Source organism: Panthera pardus, unplaced genomic scaffold (genome assembly GCF_024362965.1).
Source record: "Panthera pardus isolate Hobbes unplaced genomic scaffold, ASM2436296v1 HiC_scaffold_17, whole genome shotgun sequence".
Classification (NCBI taxonomy): Eukaryota; Metazoa; Chordata; class Mammalia; order Carnivora; family Felidae; genus Panthera; species Panthera pardus.
In genome coordinates, this window is record NW_026526732.1 from 87,935,258 (window position 1) to 87,953,555 (window position 18,298).

Genomic DNA, 18,298 nt, shown 5'->3' on the forward strand with positions numbered 1-18,298 from the left:
ATTAAGGGATTAAGAGGGAACTGGCAAAGAGAAAAGTTAAAAGGAAAAGAAGTCTGTTTCTCCTATGTAAGGCAGATAGGGCCAATGATAATCTCAGTGGGGTAGGTGGGCTGCCCCCAAACGTCCGTGGTGGGAGAGAAAGCCAGAGCGAATCTCCTAGAAGCTGTGAAGTCCCCCAACCATTGCTACTAAGAGCATGATCCAAGGGCCAACAGCATGAGCATCACCTGGGAGCTAGTGAGAACTGCAGCCTCTCAGGCCCCACCCCAGACTTACTGAATTAGACCCAGCATTTCAAAAGATCCCTAGGTTATTCAAATGCACTTTCCATTTGAGAAACACTGCTCTTAAACCATTCCAAGTTCCTTTTTTCTACCCTTCCTGTTTTTCCAATAGAATTTTTTCAAATCTGAAATCCAGGTCTGCCATGTGTCACCCAGTAGTTTAAAAGGTGAGTTTGAGTGTCCAAGCGTGGAGGGGAGACAGTGTAGACCTAGAGAAGCAGTTACGAATGGTGAAGAGTTGTCAACAAATGTGGAGCATCAGGAATAGTTAAGCAGATGGAGGGGACCAATCACCAGGCTGGATTTGTGGAATGTGAGTTTCTCAGACATTCTTGGAAAAATGAAGCTGGGAAATCCCATGAAAGCCTGTCACTTGCTGCAGTTGAATATGGAAGCTTGGACTGGACACCAAAGGCAAGCATGACCCCTACAGGGAGGACAACTTGCGTTACTTGGGTAACAGCATTGACTCTAAAGCTGCCTGAAAAATTACTGTCATAGACAAAGATGCCTACATTTTCAAGTGGAAGCACAGGGAAATTTTGGCTTTGTAATATTAAATACTGTTTCTGTTTGGCATGCAGGCATTTTAGTGACGTCTGCATTCACTATCCCTGGTAAACTTATATCCTTTGGTCACAATGGTAAGGAAGCAGGGAAAAGTGATTTTAAAAAAGTATTACACTTTTTTTCTTGTTCTTTTTAAATTGTTTTATTTATTTTTAATTAATTTTTAAAATTTACATCCAAGTTAGTTAGCATATAGTGCAACAATGATTTCAGGAGTAGATTCCAGTGATTCATCCCTTATGTATAACACCCAGTGCTCAAAAAAAAAAATTATATATATATATATATATATCTTTATATATATATGTCTTTATGTATATATATATAAAGATATGTATAAAGATATATATATGATATATATAAAGATATATATATGATATATATATATCTATAGATATATATATATCATATATATATAAAGATAAAGCATTTAAGTCTGAGTCTTGCTGATTCTTACAGACTGCTGTGGGTTTTTGTCTTTGCCTTTTTAGCAGGATTTTTAAAAAGTTATTTTTGGACTAGTATTCACGTAATCTCTTTAGGTAGTCCTATTTGAGTATAAATGATAATTTAGGTTTTGTCCCCTTACAAAATAATTAAGTTTTGAAAGAAAGTGGTCTCAGTAATACTGAAAAGCCACTTTGATCTTATAAAAACCAAGGAAGGAAAATAACTTCAGAAAGTATACTGCCAGAAAATAGATATAAGTTTTTAATTTTTTTGGATGTATTAGCTCCAATTTTTTGATATATTGACTTTATTATTTATTATAGTTATAATGTTTAGTTATGGCAGAGCAGCTTAGTAATTTTTAAACCCCATGTTCTATAATTAGTCTACCTAAGTGTGATTCATAGCTCTAACACACTAGCTATGTGACCTAGGGCAAGTTGCTTAACCTCTCTGGCCTCAGTTTCTTCATATGAAGAATAAGGGTGATAATAGCCTACCTATCTCATTAAAAAAAAAAAAAAAGATTAAGTTACTTAATGCCTTACATAGAGCATTTGCTCGAATATCTTATTGACTATTGTTTGCCAAGGCAGGGACAAACAAGGTTCGTGGAATTAGTGCTAATTAGGAAAAATACTTTTAATTCTATTTTTGTGAATATTCTTCCTTTGTCCTAAAAATGTTAATACTTACAGATTCTCCTTTTTGACCTTTAGGGCCAATGGACCCTGGAAATCCTGGTTGTCCAGCTTCACCCTTTTGAGAAAAAGCAGAAGAGTGATTTTGCATGAGGTCAGATGAGTACTGTAGTGACTCTCAGATTCAAGAGTGATTGTGCTCCTTCTGGCCATGGAATTTACCTATTGTCGTCCAAGGAGGAATTCTGAATCTAGTTATACTATTTGCATAATCATGTATTTGTCAGCACTTCACAATGCCTTTAGCTCTTTCAGAAATCCATAATATTCATAATGATATTCAAAATTAATGTGAAACAAATTAGTTTTCAAGGAAAGATGTTCAGAGAAGAAAAAATATATAATTTTGTCCTGTTTTGCCAAAAAAATTTGTGTGTGTGTGATCTTAAAGACATCAGATTGTTTAACTGACAATAATCCAAGACTCATTTTATCTCAGACACTTCTTTCTTTTTTTAGGTGGAGGAGTGGGGAGCCATGGGAAGAAAAGGGAGTCTCTCAGCTGTTTCCAGCACTGATATAATCACTTAAATGACTGGCTGTGGACAAAGAAGACATTCTTGTCCATGTGGTAACAGCAGCTTAGGAATGTGTAAGATGTTCCGGTCAGAGATCTTGAAGAGGGGTTTGTATGTGACATATAAAAAAGTACTTTGAGAAAATACAATTTAGAAATAATACTGTGGGAGGAAAACAGATCACTAGTCAGACTTTGGAGGATCCCAGCATTGTGCTTCCTTTCAGCATCTACCAAGATCCTTGAATATCACATTATGGCTAAAGTAAATACAGCCACTGGAAGTATGTTGGATTTTTTTTTTCCAACCTCAAAAGCGTTTTTGCAAAATGATGTTCACCATGGTATTTCTGGGCATATACCTTTTTCACCTTTCTTACACATTTTTTATTTTGAAAAAAATATAGAAAACATAAAGTCAAATGTGTCAAACCTCTGTGTACCAGGTACCCCAAATGAAAGTAATACAAAAATTTGCAATCTAAGAAGAAATTTCCTACATTTCCCCTTCTATTTCTGTCCCAGAGGAAGCCACTCTCTTGAATGTAGTGTTTATATTTTTCAGTCCATGTTTTTTCACTTTTACTGCATATATGTAATCATAAACAATATATTATTTGATATTTAAAACAAATTCCATAAATAGCTTTTTTTGTATATGATATCCTATAACTTGCATTTTACCACTCAAGGTTGTTTTTAATATCCATTCCTATTGATATATATAGATCTAGTTCACTCATTGTAACCACAGGACAGCATTCTATAATGTTACTATATACCAGGGTTTACCCAAGCCCCATTGATGGGCATTTGGGTTGTCTCCAGCTTTTCTTTATTATAAACAAATGCTGTAGTGCACATCTCTATATCTTCCCCCTTTTATGGATATCTGTTTATTTTGAAGCCTCAAACAACAGTCCACCCAAAATACTTTAAATAAAAATTTATTACAGTCCCAAAAATGTTGGCTTATTTCCACATTTCTATCTAAATCAATATCTTATGACTTTACACTAGAGGAAGATGGAGTTTGTCATGTGCAATTGATAGAGAAGATCACATTTTCAAAAGGTTCTTCTAGATTTATGGAATATATTTTTTAAAATTAATCTTGATTTTATTAATGTATTTTTCCTTCTTGAACCTAAACATTTAATGTACCATCACCAGTCTTATACTAACCACACTGTAGCAGAAACTATTCTTTTTTCTAGATATAATAAATTCTATCCAAAATAAGAAGAGGAAGAAATTGGTAGATACATTTAAAAAACCAATTGCTGTTGGTTGTAAAGAGAAAATAAACAACTGGTTTTGTCTGAGCATTAGGGTGTACAGAGTGACCATCCTGTTACTCATCTGGTAGGTGTTAAAATCCCCAGTGCATAGGGGCGAAGGAAAAACATGCCTAGTAGTTAGACTAATCTGCAAAATATAAAAGTGGAAATCAGGGAAGGGGTCTAGAAATTACTATTAAAGTCACATCTACCTGCTACCAAAGGGGAAGTAGAGGGGATTATATAAGGAAGAAGAGTAATTATATTCAGAGCTGCTATATATTTGAACCCATGTAAATAAGTCTCCATTGAAATGTAGAGGAAGGACCCAGTAGAGGCATGGGTCCATCTCTCTGAGTGGTATTTGGTCAGGCTGGACTTAGAGGAAATCTTAGGGACCTATTCCCGCATATAAAATTCTGTAAACAAAAGCATTTCATATCTGAATCTTAGACACATGAGGAGTTGGTTTTCATATTTAAAATGAATGTTCAGTGATTTATCACTGTGGCTAGCAGTTGAAAGGCAGATGAATTTACTGAGCTTCAGGAAAAGCTGTCCTCTAATTTGACACTTTCAAAGCTATTTAAAAGGCCTGGTGCTATTGAGGCTTAGTTTTTTCCACCTGTCAGTTGGCCCCAAAAGATACCTCCTAATTTCATAGTAGTCCTTAGATGTGCTGCTACCTTATTCCACTGTCTATATAAAGGAGTAGTTCTCCTCAACCAATCTGTAAACATGTTATTCCTTCACCACATTCTGCAAGTCTCAGGAAAGCTGCAGAGCAGGTATCATCATTTTAACACTGGTCGCCTGGTCACATGGCTGCCATGGTCTCTACTTCCGGTTACTAATAGCCACTAGTGTCCGTTGGTGTTTCTCCCTGTATTTTAGTGTTCTTGATACAGAATGTGGCTGCTAAGCCTGGGGTGATCTGTGTGTAGATTCTGCTGCTTGGGTTTTGGGTAGGCTGCTTTCGTGATTCTATTTTGCGTTGAGAAGTGATGTATTCTACAGCAATAACAAATCACTTATGTGTTGAAGTTGTACTTCTGACTAAATCTTTTGTTCAATGATATAAATTGGGTCCTTTCTCTGTCAAAATTATGGTGGGAGGTGCAAAGATGAAAAAGACCAGGTGTTAAGGATGGCAACAGCTATGAATACCAAAGACAGAGAAATAACACTTCGTGAGAAGAAAGTCTGGAGTGGATGAATGGAAAGGAACAAATCTTTAGTGGAAGCTTAATATGTGTCAGGTATTGTGTTTTGGGGTAAGCTCATCTCATCTCATTTGATTTCAATGCAGCCATTAACTCTGTGTAGACACAATTATGCCCATTTAATGGATGAGGAAACTGATGCTCAGAGAAATGAAGTGATTTTCCCAAGTAGTTAGTTAATGGCACAATGAATTTTGACCTCAGAGCCCATGTTCTTTCCACCACTCAGTGGTTCTCACTCCTGACTGCCTGTTACAATCATCTGAAGCACTTTTACACATATTCCCTCAGACTTATTTACATTGGTTCAAATATATAGACTCGACACCAAGTCAACCACAGGTATGGGCTCCACAGCAAATCAGAGTCTCTGGGCGTGAAGCCTGAGCAGTAGTATTTTCTAAGAGCTCCCCATGTGATCTCAATGTGCAGCCAGGGTTGAGAACTACCAAGGTCCACCATAGGTGCAAGCAAAGATCTGTGAGGGCAGCTTGAAGGAGGTTTAAATTCTCATTATGGTGACCTATGAACAGCATTATAATTTAAAAAATGAATGTATTGATTCATAACAGATACTAACCATTTAGTACCTTAGGTAGAGGTAGAGGTGACCTTACTCTTCCAGCAAGTGCTATGCTTGTCTTTCAGTTTATTTTATGCATTATTTATTGGCAGAGTCTTTCTCCTGTTAATTAGAATTCTTACAAATCATTTCATATGTACATTTATATCAGGTACTGCATCAAGCTCCCTGTAGACTCTTCTAGGTTATTCCTCTGGGTGGGAGGAGGGAACAGTTATACCACTGGCTTTTTCTAATTCCACTTAAGATTCTGAAGCAACTAGAAAAGATTTTGAGCAATAGAAAAGGTCCTTAGAGTTTGAAATACACCTGTTTTACAGAATCAAATTTCTCATCATTGAGGTCTTAAGAATTCCTAAGTAACATATGTTTCCTAATGAACATAGCAAAACAGAAGCCAGCTGTTTTGTTTCAATAAATGAATCATCATTTAAATACTTTAAAAGTGCCACAGCACTCTTCTTTGCTCAGCTGTCCTATGTGACAAGCTTTGTGGCTTTCTTTCTTTCCCCCATTAGCCCACATGTGCACAGTAGTAATTGCTTAAAATGTAATGTGTTTGTCACGGTGGTGTAGGAATTCTGTAAGCTATTTGATTACAGAAAATAATGCTAATGTACTACCCGTACAATCCTAGACACATAAATGCCTTATTATTGCTGTATAATCAATACTTTCTGGATATCTTTTTAAGAATGTCAAGGTTTTACTTATTTTTTTTGCAGAAAATTTCATTTTCAATGGTCAATTTAAAAGAAGTTTCTAGTTTCTGTTGAGACCATCTTTTAGCAATATTTTCTGGTGATAGATGTATGGTCTTTTGAATAGATTGGTTGCACTGATTTATAAGGCGCAGAAGTCATATTTTCTTGAATTCATGTCGAAATACCCTGCTCTCAATCAAGAGAATTTTTACTGGGTGAATGAATGAAAGTAGCACTCACAGGACACATTCCCTCGGAGTATTTTCAGACCTACTCATCTCTGTCTGTAGGTTTAATGTGCATTGTTTTTTTTCCTGACAATGGTACATTCACACTGAATTCAAGGTCATCACAATTTCAGAATCAAATCAGAGTGAAACATCTTTCTGAATGGGCAAGTGAATCTGTCGTCTTCACAGCTCACATAATTAAACCAGTGACTGATGATGAGGAGAAATGCAATAGAAATTAGCATTTTAATTTTAAAACTGTTTTGAAATAATAATGATTATACATTACAAAACTCCACCAAAAAATACCCCCATGATGGTTTCTGTATGGGTACTTAAGATGACAAAAAAATAGGGAGCCTGAGCCTGAGGCATTTTGCTAAAGGGGGTCTTCAATTTTTTTTTTTTTTTTTTTTTTGCCACCTGCACAGATTCATGAAACATCACTTTATGAATCAAAGCTTGTGTTCCAATTTCATTTCCCTTGTTCCAGCTATTTCCCCTTCCTCTTCCTTGTAGCCAACTGCTATTCAGCAATCTTCACTGAGGAACAAATCCTCAGTGCCTAATCCGGCTGTCTGGTCAGGAGGCGGAGAGGCTTGCGCCCCCTGCAGGCCGGGCTCCCCAGGGACAGAACTCCGTGTGGCAGCAGGACTGCCCCGGACATGTGAATGCATAGGTAGATGTAAAACCCCGGTTGCTTTGTTCACTTTGGCAAATCTGATTACCTTCTCTCCTTTTGGGCCACCAGCTCCATATTCACCAAGGTTTCCCTAGGTAAACATAAGACAAATATAAATACAAAAACAGTCCATTTATGTTTAATACACTCAGCCCCTGCATTAAAAATATAGTAAGATAATAGTGCCGTAACAGCTTTTTATGAATACCATCTCAATCATTTTTGCCTCTCTCACCTTCTGTGAAATATTCTTGAAAAACTCCAATTTTGGAGATACTATCTATCTTCTGTGACTTCCCCCCACAGGAGATGATTCGGGAGAAATACCACACCTCCAAGGGCAAACTGTCGTTACTCCAAATTAATGCCTGGCAACATTACTTGGTCACCAACAACTCCACTGACATGACTTTGTAACATTGTTAATGATATCTTTATTTCTCACTGTAATGGACTTTCCATTAATTAACCTCCTGGTTGCACTTGCCACTCTCTTGACTTGTATAATACCTCACTTTCCTAGTATCTTCCTATTTTTCTGACCTGTCCTCTTTCTCCTCACCTAACGGGTAAAGGTTAGATTTCCTCAGGACTTATGTCCAGACTCTTTTCTCTTGTGACTCAACATTTTCTCCTGGGCATACTTCTTTGCTCCCATGGCTTCGGTATCATCTATACAAAGATGGACAGTTTTATAAACCCAGCACACATCTCCTGAGTTTTGACCCATGTATCAAATTTTCTACTTGCTGTATACACTTGTAAATTCTAGAAAAAAAATCATATTCAAGAGTTTCAAACGGAAATTAAAAAATATAATAATACACACATATATGGGAGAGAGAGATGAGAGTATTACATCACGCTGTTAACATTCATTAGCCCAGAAGTGGGGTAATAACAATTGACTTCTTCCGAATGTATCTCTATAGTTACTTGTTAAAATGCATAGTAATTTCATTTTACAATTGAAAAAAATCAAGGAAAGAAAGAAAACCAAGGAAAAAAAGAAAATCTGAAAAATTTCCCTTCCATAGAAGTCTTCCTTCTTCACTCTGGCTATCATTGTTAACACTGCCCTCCTCCTTATTCCTCAAGTCCCATCGGTCATCCAGCCTGGTTTCTCTGTTCCCCAAGTCTCTTCTCTTCACACTACCGGTCTTCACTCCAGGTAAGCTAAAGCTATCATCATGTCTTGCCAGGACTATTGCAGTTGCTCCCTAACTGGCATTCTATAAGCCAGTCTTGCTCCCCATACACCTACATTTTCTATATAAAGTCAGAGAGATATTCTGAGCCCCTTCCTTCTAATCCTTTATAAAGCCATCAAAATCCTACCTGACTTGAACTCATTTTCCTCTACAGGATCATGGTAGCCACTGCTCTCCCTCAGAATTTCCGTCTGGAACAGCTTTCTTTTAGCTTCTCAAATGGAGCAAGGTACTTCCCATTTCACCCTTTAAGTCATCACTCTGTCCTCACCCTTTGTCCAGTTAGCAACTATTCATCATCCTTCAGGTCTCAAGTATTAGAAGATGCCATTCACAGAAGCCTCCTGCGGGTCTCCCAGACAGGTTCTCCTCTCATCTTCTCATTGGATATTGTAGTTTTCTTTCATAATACTTACTAATATTTTTAATTTTGTGTTTGTGTAAAGTATTTTGCATCTTTTACACTAGAATATAAGCTCCATGATGACCTGGAATTGAATGCCCCATTCCTAGCACAGTACTTAACATACAGGAAACATTCAACAAATATTTGTTGAATAAATAAGCCTATAATTCGAATTTATGTGTTTTCTCATTAAAATCTTTTTATTAAAATACATGTGTTGGGGTGCCTAGGTGGCTCAGTCAGCTAAGCGTCTGACTCTTGGTTTTGGTTCAGGTCTCATCATTCATTGAATAGAGCTCCACATGCTGTTAGCATGGAGCCTGCTTGTGCTCTCTCTCTGCCTCTCTTTCAAAATAAATAAGCTTAAAAATAAAATAAAATATCTGTGCTGATAGAAAAAATTAAAAGTAGAGGAATTTTTTTAAAAAAATGTGTATTTATTTTTGAGAGAGAATGCGAGCAGGGGAGGGGCAGAGAGAGAAGGAGACAGAGAATCCCAAGCAGGCTCTGTGCTGTCAGTGCAGATCCTGATGCAGGGCTTGGACTCACAAGGTGTGAGATCATGACCTGAGCTGAAATCAAGAGTTGGACGCTTAACTGACTGAGTCACCCAGGCACACCAAAAGTAGGGGAACATTTAAACAACAAAAATATCCAGAGGCACTCATTCAGATCACTGTTACTATAATTTGACATTTCAAATATGCCTTCCATGCTATTCATACTACTTCAATCAAAAATAAGTAGTTTATAACTGCTGTTACTGTTGGTCTTGTGACAGACATTTTCTCATTTTTTCCTATTTAACTTTCATCTGAAATGTCTAAATTGAAAATAAAAACTGTATTTTCAAAGTCCTGAGCTGTAAATTATTACAGGGACATACTTGAAAATGAGATATGAAACCCTAAGACATGTACACACATACATAAAGAATCAGCAGTTCCAAAATGATAGGTCGCTTGGATGCAACCTGCATAAAACAAATTTGAGGCATTTTCTGATAATACTAGCCATTTGGACATGATGCCAATCAGTGTATACAACCCATCAGCACCTCTCCCTGGCTGTGTTTAAGGTAGGACATTTTTGGGAAAGCTGGAACATGCTTTGGTGTAAGACATGAGTTATCCAGAGATGGTTTTTGGATTGGGAGGCCCCATGCTCTTGAATTGCAGCACAGAAGAGCACCCAAAGTGCATCTAGGTGAGATCATATTACAGTACAGCATCTTGGTTTAGATCCCTCTCCCATCACACCTCTCAGCACCCTACAGGATATCAGAGACGCTGTGACTGGGATGAAAAACTGCATCTATAGCACCAGCTCATATTATTCTATCCATATGCTGTACTGTTCTAAAATCTTGATTTTTTTTTTCTGGTGGCTTTTACACCCAGAGGAAAAACAGGGCTATTTACTGCCCATCAGAGCACCGTATGTTTGCTTCATTCAATAGCTAGACCAGGAAATCCATCTAATCAAGGATATTCAGTGGCCTCTGGAGCTGTCCTCCAATCTTGGGATAACAATAAGCAAGGCAGATGTGAACTTGAACTTCAGCAGCATTGACATGTGAGATCTTGCTCTCTACTTTCTCCAAACTAACTTCACCAGACAATTACTTGGCTCTACAGAAATAATAAGAAACATAGTCCTTGTGTTTCTGGAATCTAGCATTCTGCCACAGATACTGTTCTAATTTTACTAGGTCATTTGTACACTGGAGCCATGTCATTTGAATGGGTTCTCATACACCTTTTGAATAAATGTAATGGTTGCATCATTTTAAATGTGTTTATTTAAAAATTTCTGTGGTGATGTGATGAGGGTTGTGGTGTGGGGGTGCTAATCTGCCTGGCCATTTCAAGAATTTGAGTAGTCAGGGCTGCCTATATGACTCAGTTGGTTAAGAATCTAACTCTTGATTTCAGCTCAGGTCATGATCTCGCAGTTCATGGGAACGAGCTCTGCATTGGGCTCTGTGTTGACAGAGAGGAAACTGGGATTCTCTTTCTCCCTCTCTCTCTCTCTCTGTGCCCCTCCCCTTCCTCGGCTCATGCTCCCTCTCTCTATCTCTCAAAATAAATAAACTTAAAAAAAGAGAATTTGGCGATGTCGGAACTTGTCCTCTGTTCTCTTATGGGAAGTGATGAGTGAGAGTTTTGAAACCTACGTCAGGCAATTGGGAAGACTCAAGCTATTGCATGTGACTTGGAGAAGGTATTCTCTGGAAAGAAGGGGATGTACCTGGGCATGAATAGGTTGGACCACAGGAGACAGTTCATAGGGAGGAAGACACAGGACGTTAGGATTTAAATTTCATTTCTGAATCTTCTGGGCCCAGAAGATTGGCTGCTGGGAGGTGCAGCGTCAATCTCCAAAAGTTGAGACTGGTTCTCTGCAAATTGCACCCAGTGTGACGATGGAAGATCACACAACTGTGCATTTTCAATGTGGATCTTTAAAAACAATATCAGATGTAAAATCTGCCCGTTCTTGGCCTCCACACATGATACTTTTTTCCCCATCTAGACTCTTGTGAGAAGCTCTGGATCCGATGGCTTTAGCAGTTGACAGAGCCTATCAAATTTTTATTAAAATTCCCAGAGTTAGAGACAATGAAGAGCAGTTTGCTGGATTGTGAGCAGATTTTCCTTAAGGGGAATATTCTCAGCATTGTTGCTTTGTGCAAACAATCTCACAGAGTGGGAGCAGCTGTTTGTAAATTATTTTTGTGATGGAGAGGGAAATCTACCTTTTATTCTTTGCAGCCTCAAATGGGCGTGCAAAAATACACATAAACACATTTACATATTGTTCCCAACCTTACTCTTTAGTTTCTCTATTCCTTACTTCCTTTTTTCCCCATTCCCTTTTTGATTTGTGGGGACAAGGTCTCTCATACCTGAGCTTCTCCCTCCAGAAGACAGAAGGAAAATTATAGGCGAAAAGACCAACTCCTGTACAGGGGCCACAGGACAATTCCCTTGCCTTTGAGGATTCCTGGGACTGTGGGCTCTTCAAGTTAGAATGGGGAGGAGGTGTGTCTGAGTCACCTGCTGCTTGTCCTCCCACAGGTGGCTGCTTCAGCAGATTCCAGGCTGCACAACTGGGAGCTGAGTTGCTGAGGTCCAGAGCTCAAGTGCAGACATTACATAAATCAATGCCAATTTAAAAGGGACGATTATTTTAACCTTGGAATGTTACTTTATATGTCTCAATACATGGTCCATTATTTAATATCTAAGAAAGTTTCATTTATGTGCCTCTCTCTCTCTCCCAAGCTACAGCCAGACCACCAGGCATGCAATGAAATGCAAAATGAAACCACCTCAGTATCCAAAACAGATGGGGCAGGTGGGTGAAGTCACTGCTAAATGAAAACACGCATCTCGCTGCTCATGGCACACTTGGCCCTTTCCTTTGTGAAGCTGTGGGTGGGGATGAAGTGGTTACCATCCAGAAATACTGGTCAGTGTAGGTACTGAGAACGTGGGCCCTACCTCCTCCAACCATTCTGGTGGGGCTCATCTAACAGCCCTAACTAACTACTCTCAGAGTGAAACAGAGTAAAGTCTTTGGGAAGCTACCTTCCATTAAATCTCAGATGGGTCTAAAGTCTTTTGATGCTAAGTGGCTATAGTGCGTCATTTGGGGGAAGAAAAGCTATGGTCTCTCCTCTCTAACCAGGAAGGCTCCAGCTTCAAAGCCACATTTTGAGCACTTGTGGACTAAATACTTGTGAACCTCAGTCCTGTAAAGGCAATAAGGAGACATAGCTGGAGTTATTTTGGGCCAGACAATAGCTAACTTCAAAGTACTACAAAGTTTGCTACTAGCAAGATTCTCCACTTGCCTGCTTTGGTCAGCCCCCCCTTCCCCCCCTTTTTTTTTTGAAATATAACCTTCAAGTTAAAAATTTACATTCTCAACTTTAGACTAAAATATAAATGCTTCATATGTCTTCATTTAAGGGGAAAAACTGACTCATCGGCAAGATAAACTATATATAGAAGTAGTGTTGGGAGACCTGTGAAGATATGAGCTTTAAAAGTTTTGCAAGGGATAGCAAATATTTAAGTAGCTGAGTAGCAACTTGGTAAATTTTATACCAAAGGTGATAGTAATAGAGTGTGCTCTTTAAGTTTTTCTAGCTGACACTGTGACATCAGAGCCAACTCATTCTCATTATTTTGAAATATTTATGATAAATCCTGTTTTGTGACACTAGATGTCATTACACAAAAGCATTGTACTTTAACTGATTAATTTTAGACACGCTTCACTTTTTTTCCCACTTGTTCCAAGCCCTAATGTTTTAAAAAAGCCGGTATAGATCTATTCAGAAAAATGTTTAATAAAGAATCATAAAATATACCCCAAACATCCTTCCTAGTAGAATACTCCCTAGGAAACCTAAGTAAATGAGAAAATATAAGACAGGATCACTTAGGAAGTGTAACAAGCCTTCCACACTTTCCACAGTCTTTATGTTGAGTGCAATCTGATCAAAGAAGAATTGGGATTTTTAAAACTCATTAGCTCATCATTTAATAAACATTTTTCTGAGCACCTGCTATCTTCAGGGCCTTTGCTGGCACATAGCATCTCTCTGAGATTTCTAAACAGAGAAGAATGACAGCAGTCAGAGGAATTTATAAAAAGGGAAAGCAAGAACATAGAGGAGAGACAGAAAGGGGGGTATCCCTGAATTTGTTTTTGTATAGGGGCACAATTATTCACCACAAAGTATCAACAATAAGCTATCAGGTTTAGAAGGGATCCTAGTCAGTGAATAGAATGCCTCACTCTGAGTGATCGGACCTCAAATACTTATTATTAAATGAGGAGTCAATCAATGGTTTCACTTAGGTCTCTGGGTCTTATGTCATTGCCAGCACCCACTTTTTTCCTCTCCGTTGTGTTTCCTTGGAAAACAGAAAGTAAAACTGTCTTACCTTCTGCTACTCAGGTACCACCAGGTCAATATTCCATCTATCTTGATTGCAATTTAAAAACCTTGGGGAAGTGGCTCCCATTAAAAGTGGCTCCTCCCTGAAAGGTGGGAGACTCCTAGTCTTGGCCTATGGTATGTAAAGTTTGCTTGAGGTTTTAGCATAGCAGTGATTGGTTTTGATGAGAAATCCATCACCTACTGTGCTCCTCAAGCTTCAAGGCAGCAAACAATCTATTTCTACCCCGAGAGAAACTGGATATATGGCAGTATAGATGGTGAAACATGGTTTTTGCATTTTTTTGCATGACGTTTTGCAAACTTTGAAGTAATTTTTTTTAATTTATAAAAATAATATCCTGGTTTTGTAAAAAGATGCTGAGTAAAATACATTTTTTTGAAACATACTTTCAGTGCAGAAAGATATTAACTACATGCGATTATGTTTCAAAGTCTGAACACTTAGGAATTAATGTTTTCTTTTTCCAAATACATGACCACATAAAATCTCTGTGTGTATAAGATGTGAAAAAAAAGAAGCCATACATACATTGTTATGATATCCAAGAGTCTGTTGTACTCCTTGTATTCCAGGAGGTCCCTGTATTAGAAATAAATCAAAGATAAATATGTAAACACCAGAACAATGTGAATTTAAAGAATGTGTCTAAGAATTCTCGGAATCTTCCAGTTCAGAAAAAAGGAAGAGCGTGTTTAGTCAAATATTCTAATTAATAGAGAATTACAAGGGCATTAGCTTTTCAGGTTTCTAAAGGTATCTCTAGGTTAAATCCTGCATGAATCCAAAGAGGGGTCCTAAGTGGGAACGTGTAACATTTTACCAGAAGGTCAGCCATCAGCACATTCTTTATTTAAAAATATCGCACCCATAAAACTCCTCCAGGGAAGAGGTAGTAGCTTCAGTTTATTTTTGACACTTATCACAGGGCTTTGATCAATATATTATAGAAATGTGTGCCCATGTGTTAACTTAGAAAATAGGGGAAAATATTTTTTCTATTACTTTATCCGTCTCAATTAGTTGAGTGAAAATGGCTGCACATGGACATTCAGGGCAGAAAAAGATGTCTGTTCAAAAACCTCAGACTTAAGATATTGAAATGCTTGTGGTTTTCAGCTGACATGGAATGTTCACCAAGCACTATGCTGAGCTTTGGGTAGACAGGGAAGAAGACATCTGTCTGTCCCTAAAAATTCCAGATAGAGAAAAAGAGAAGAGTCTCTGAGTTTTCAGGGATTACATTTTGGGGAGAGAGAGCCATAAGAAAATACAAAGCTTAGCATTATTTTAAATCAAGTGGTTCAAGCCAAGAGAGAGTCAGCAATGTCAGAAAAGAGGCTGCATATTTCATCTAGACCTCGAAAACTCCTCAGAGGAGAGAAAATATTTCAGAGGCAAAGTTCTTTACATTTTACCTCAGAAGATAATACAAAGAAAAATTAAGGGTGAGCAAATCGAACATCACTGTTATACAAAAATTATTTTCTTTAAAAAGGAATTAAAAACTTTGAAAACTGAAGAAAATCTTAAGGAACAATTACTAGCTGTCCTCACTGATATAGGTAACACCTTAAGTATATTAAAAAAATTAATATCAGTTAACATTTATGACTGGTATTCCTTATGAACAGCTTGTGTCTGAAGATCTCTCCTAATGTGGAACCTTTGTATTGTGTTACTAAATACAGAAGACACAAAGATGTAATGATGGATGTCTGCAAGCAGGTTGATATAACTCTTGAGAAAATAATAGGCCTCACGAGTAACAGAGCTGAGTATGATTGGAAAGACAAACGATGCTGTTACCTTGCTGAAATAAAAACAGAGCTAATGTCAGAAAAGAATTCTCATGGCACTATATTTTTTTCACGTTCTTTTTCTATCAGCCAGCTTTGTGTATTCTAGGTCAGCCAGATGAAGTAATGAGGGAAGGGAAAATTGGGTTGGGAGTTGTAAGAAAGTTTCTAGCCTAGAAGATGCAAACTAAACACTCATTCTGAAAATCAGGGAAGATGAGATTCTTTACACATTGATCCTTCTGCAGCTACATAATGAGGCAAGGGGAAATGTTAGATACCATATGTAGCAGCATCAACAGGTAGCATATGGGTATATGCATAGTAGGCATTTGGTGAATGTTGATTGTGTGTCGATAATATGGCCAATTAGATACCCACCAATCAGTTATGTGGTGGGTAAATTTAGCTTCATACACATTCATCCTCATTGAATGTATTAATAATTAGTGATCCCAAATATAGCAGAATAATACAGTCTCTCAAATAGAGCAGAAGAATCAATCAAATAAGAATAGCAAACACTGATATAGGATTTACTCTGGGCCAGGCATTATACCAGACATTTTATGTGCATTAACTCATTTAATCCCTACAGTGACACTGAGAGGTACCTACCATCATTATTTCCAATTCACAGATACAGAAATGGAGGGTTAGAAATTGTTAACTGGCCCAAGGTCACACCACTGCTAAGTGGCAGGGCTACTATTTAACATAGGCAGCTGGACCCAAACTCAGTTCTCATCTACTCTCCTATCTTAACTTGAAAGCAGACTCTCAGCCTAAAATAATTTTGGTAGTAATTTTTTTCAGTCATGTTAACTGTGCCCCAGAGTACATGGGTGATCACTCTTCTATGTTCTACTTAACATACAGAAATTGAAAAAAAAATCAACAGAACTTGTATTTAGCACTTCTTGTGAGCCCACGCTGTGATTAGGGCAGGAGGGGAAGACAGAAGCACTTTGTCTTTAGATGTAGTCCCACCAGGTAGATGAAGGAGGCCCCTCTATTCTTTGCATCTCCCACTATCTTGATACATTCTTGCAACCCATGATAGGGATATTATGCCTAAATATTCCCCCCAATTCCTCTCAACCCACAGCTATACTCGAAATGCATCTGATCTTTGTTTGCAGAGGTTGGGAGAGGGGGTGGTCAAAGGATATAAGAAGTGGGGCACTTCATAAAGGGGGCTCTGGAAGACAAAAATAAGGAAGGAAAAATAAACAGGAGAGTGAACAGCATGGTAGGGGTTACATGGCACAGAACAGGTAGAAGCATGGATGAGAATAGTAAAAATAACAGGATGGAAAAAATTGGGTGAGGGGCACCTGGGTGGCCCAGTGGGTTGAGCGTCTGGCTTCTGCTCAGGTCATGATCTCACGGTTCACAAGTCTGAGCCTTTCATTGGGCTCTGTGCTGACAGCTCAGAGCCTGGAGCCTGCTTTGGATTCTGTCTCCCTCTCTCTCTGTCCCTCTCCCACTCACTCTCTTTCTATCTCTCAAAGATAAATAAACATTAAAAAAATTAAAAAAAAAGAAAAGAAAAAAATGGGTGAGAATCAGGTCTGATCTTTTACAGACTGGTTATGTCCTCACAGTGTATAGCTGTGTTACATAAACCCAGAAAATATTCCTTATCCAGGATCCTGATCTTGCTGTTGAGCACACCACTAGGGACAGGGCAGGAGGGCTCTGCACTGCTCCTCCCTCTTAAAACAAAATCAAGAGCACAACTCACTGAACAGAGACTCTGGCCAATAGAAAAGCTTGAACAATATTATTCAGATATACACAGCATTAATAAACCTATAAAAATTACTTCCACAATTTTATATGTTCTATTCTTGCCATAAAATGTCATATCCACAAAGTAGTGCTCCAAATGGGGTCAGTCTAAAGTTTTAGGCTCTACTACCTTATCTGCTGATGAGCATTTATGGTGACATTTTCTTTCTTGTTCTTTTAGTCAGGAGGATATACTGGGTATCACAGATTCCAGGTTTAACGTAACAGAGATTTCCAGTTAACAGTCTACCCTGAAGGCAATACTTTACACAAATTCTCCCTGAGGGCTAAAGAAACTGTGAGGTGACTGAAAGAAGACTCCAGTATAGAGTCCTCAGGCAGTCTACCTCTGACCTGACTGCAGTCAGCGTGGCAATGGCTCACTGGGTTGTTCTGAAACTGGCAAAAAGAAACCACCTCAGTGTGGGGACAGCGACTACAGAGAAACACTATGCATATAAACGTGGAGAGCAACTCTGTTTATTGTTGGAAGACCAACATAGACCGTGGGGTCTTGGAACTGGCTGTTCTGGAGCCACATCCCCAAGAGATGTGCTATTTTCCTATTTTCTATTCTGGTACAATGCATGGCTGGCGAAGATCCAACAAGACATTTGTTTCCAAGTTTAGTAAGAGCTGTCAGTCTTACAGACTATCAATCAACTCTGAGGAAGGAGACGTTAAAGACTTGTGGTAAGTGACAGGTCTCCCGGCACCACATGGTGTTAGTAGATGCTCCACTTGAGAGGTCACTTTCTCTGAGGTCTGCATTTATGAGGACTCATCAAGGAGTTGCTTAGATGACCCAGGCCCAGTGGAGAATGGAAGCTAGCTATGGAGGGCACATAAGCCTTGGCTAACAAGCAACTCCACTAGGAAAAACAGTTG

At 38.3% G+C, this 18,298-nt stretch overlaps 1 protein-coding gene across 1 annotated transcript in view; it reads right to left on the minus strand.

Moving 5' to 3' along the window:
* The window catches only part of COL19A1 (collagen type XIX alpha 1 chain), a 345,794-nt gene that overhangs the window by 73,940 nt on the left and 253,556 nt on the right, over positions 1–18,298 (minus strand). Inside the window, exons 18-20 of the mRNA XM_019417657.2 lie at positions 14,349–14,399; positions 7,271–7,315; positions 2,001–2,063 (exon numbers count right to left, since the gene is read on the minus strand). Of these exons, the coding sequence (XP_019273202.2) occupies positions 2,001–2,063; positions 7,271–7,315; positions 14,349–14,399 (159 nt within the window). The remainder of the gene's footprint in view (positions 1–2,000; positions 2,064–7,270; positions 7,316–14,348; positions 14,400–18,298) is intronic.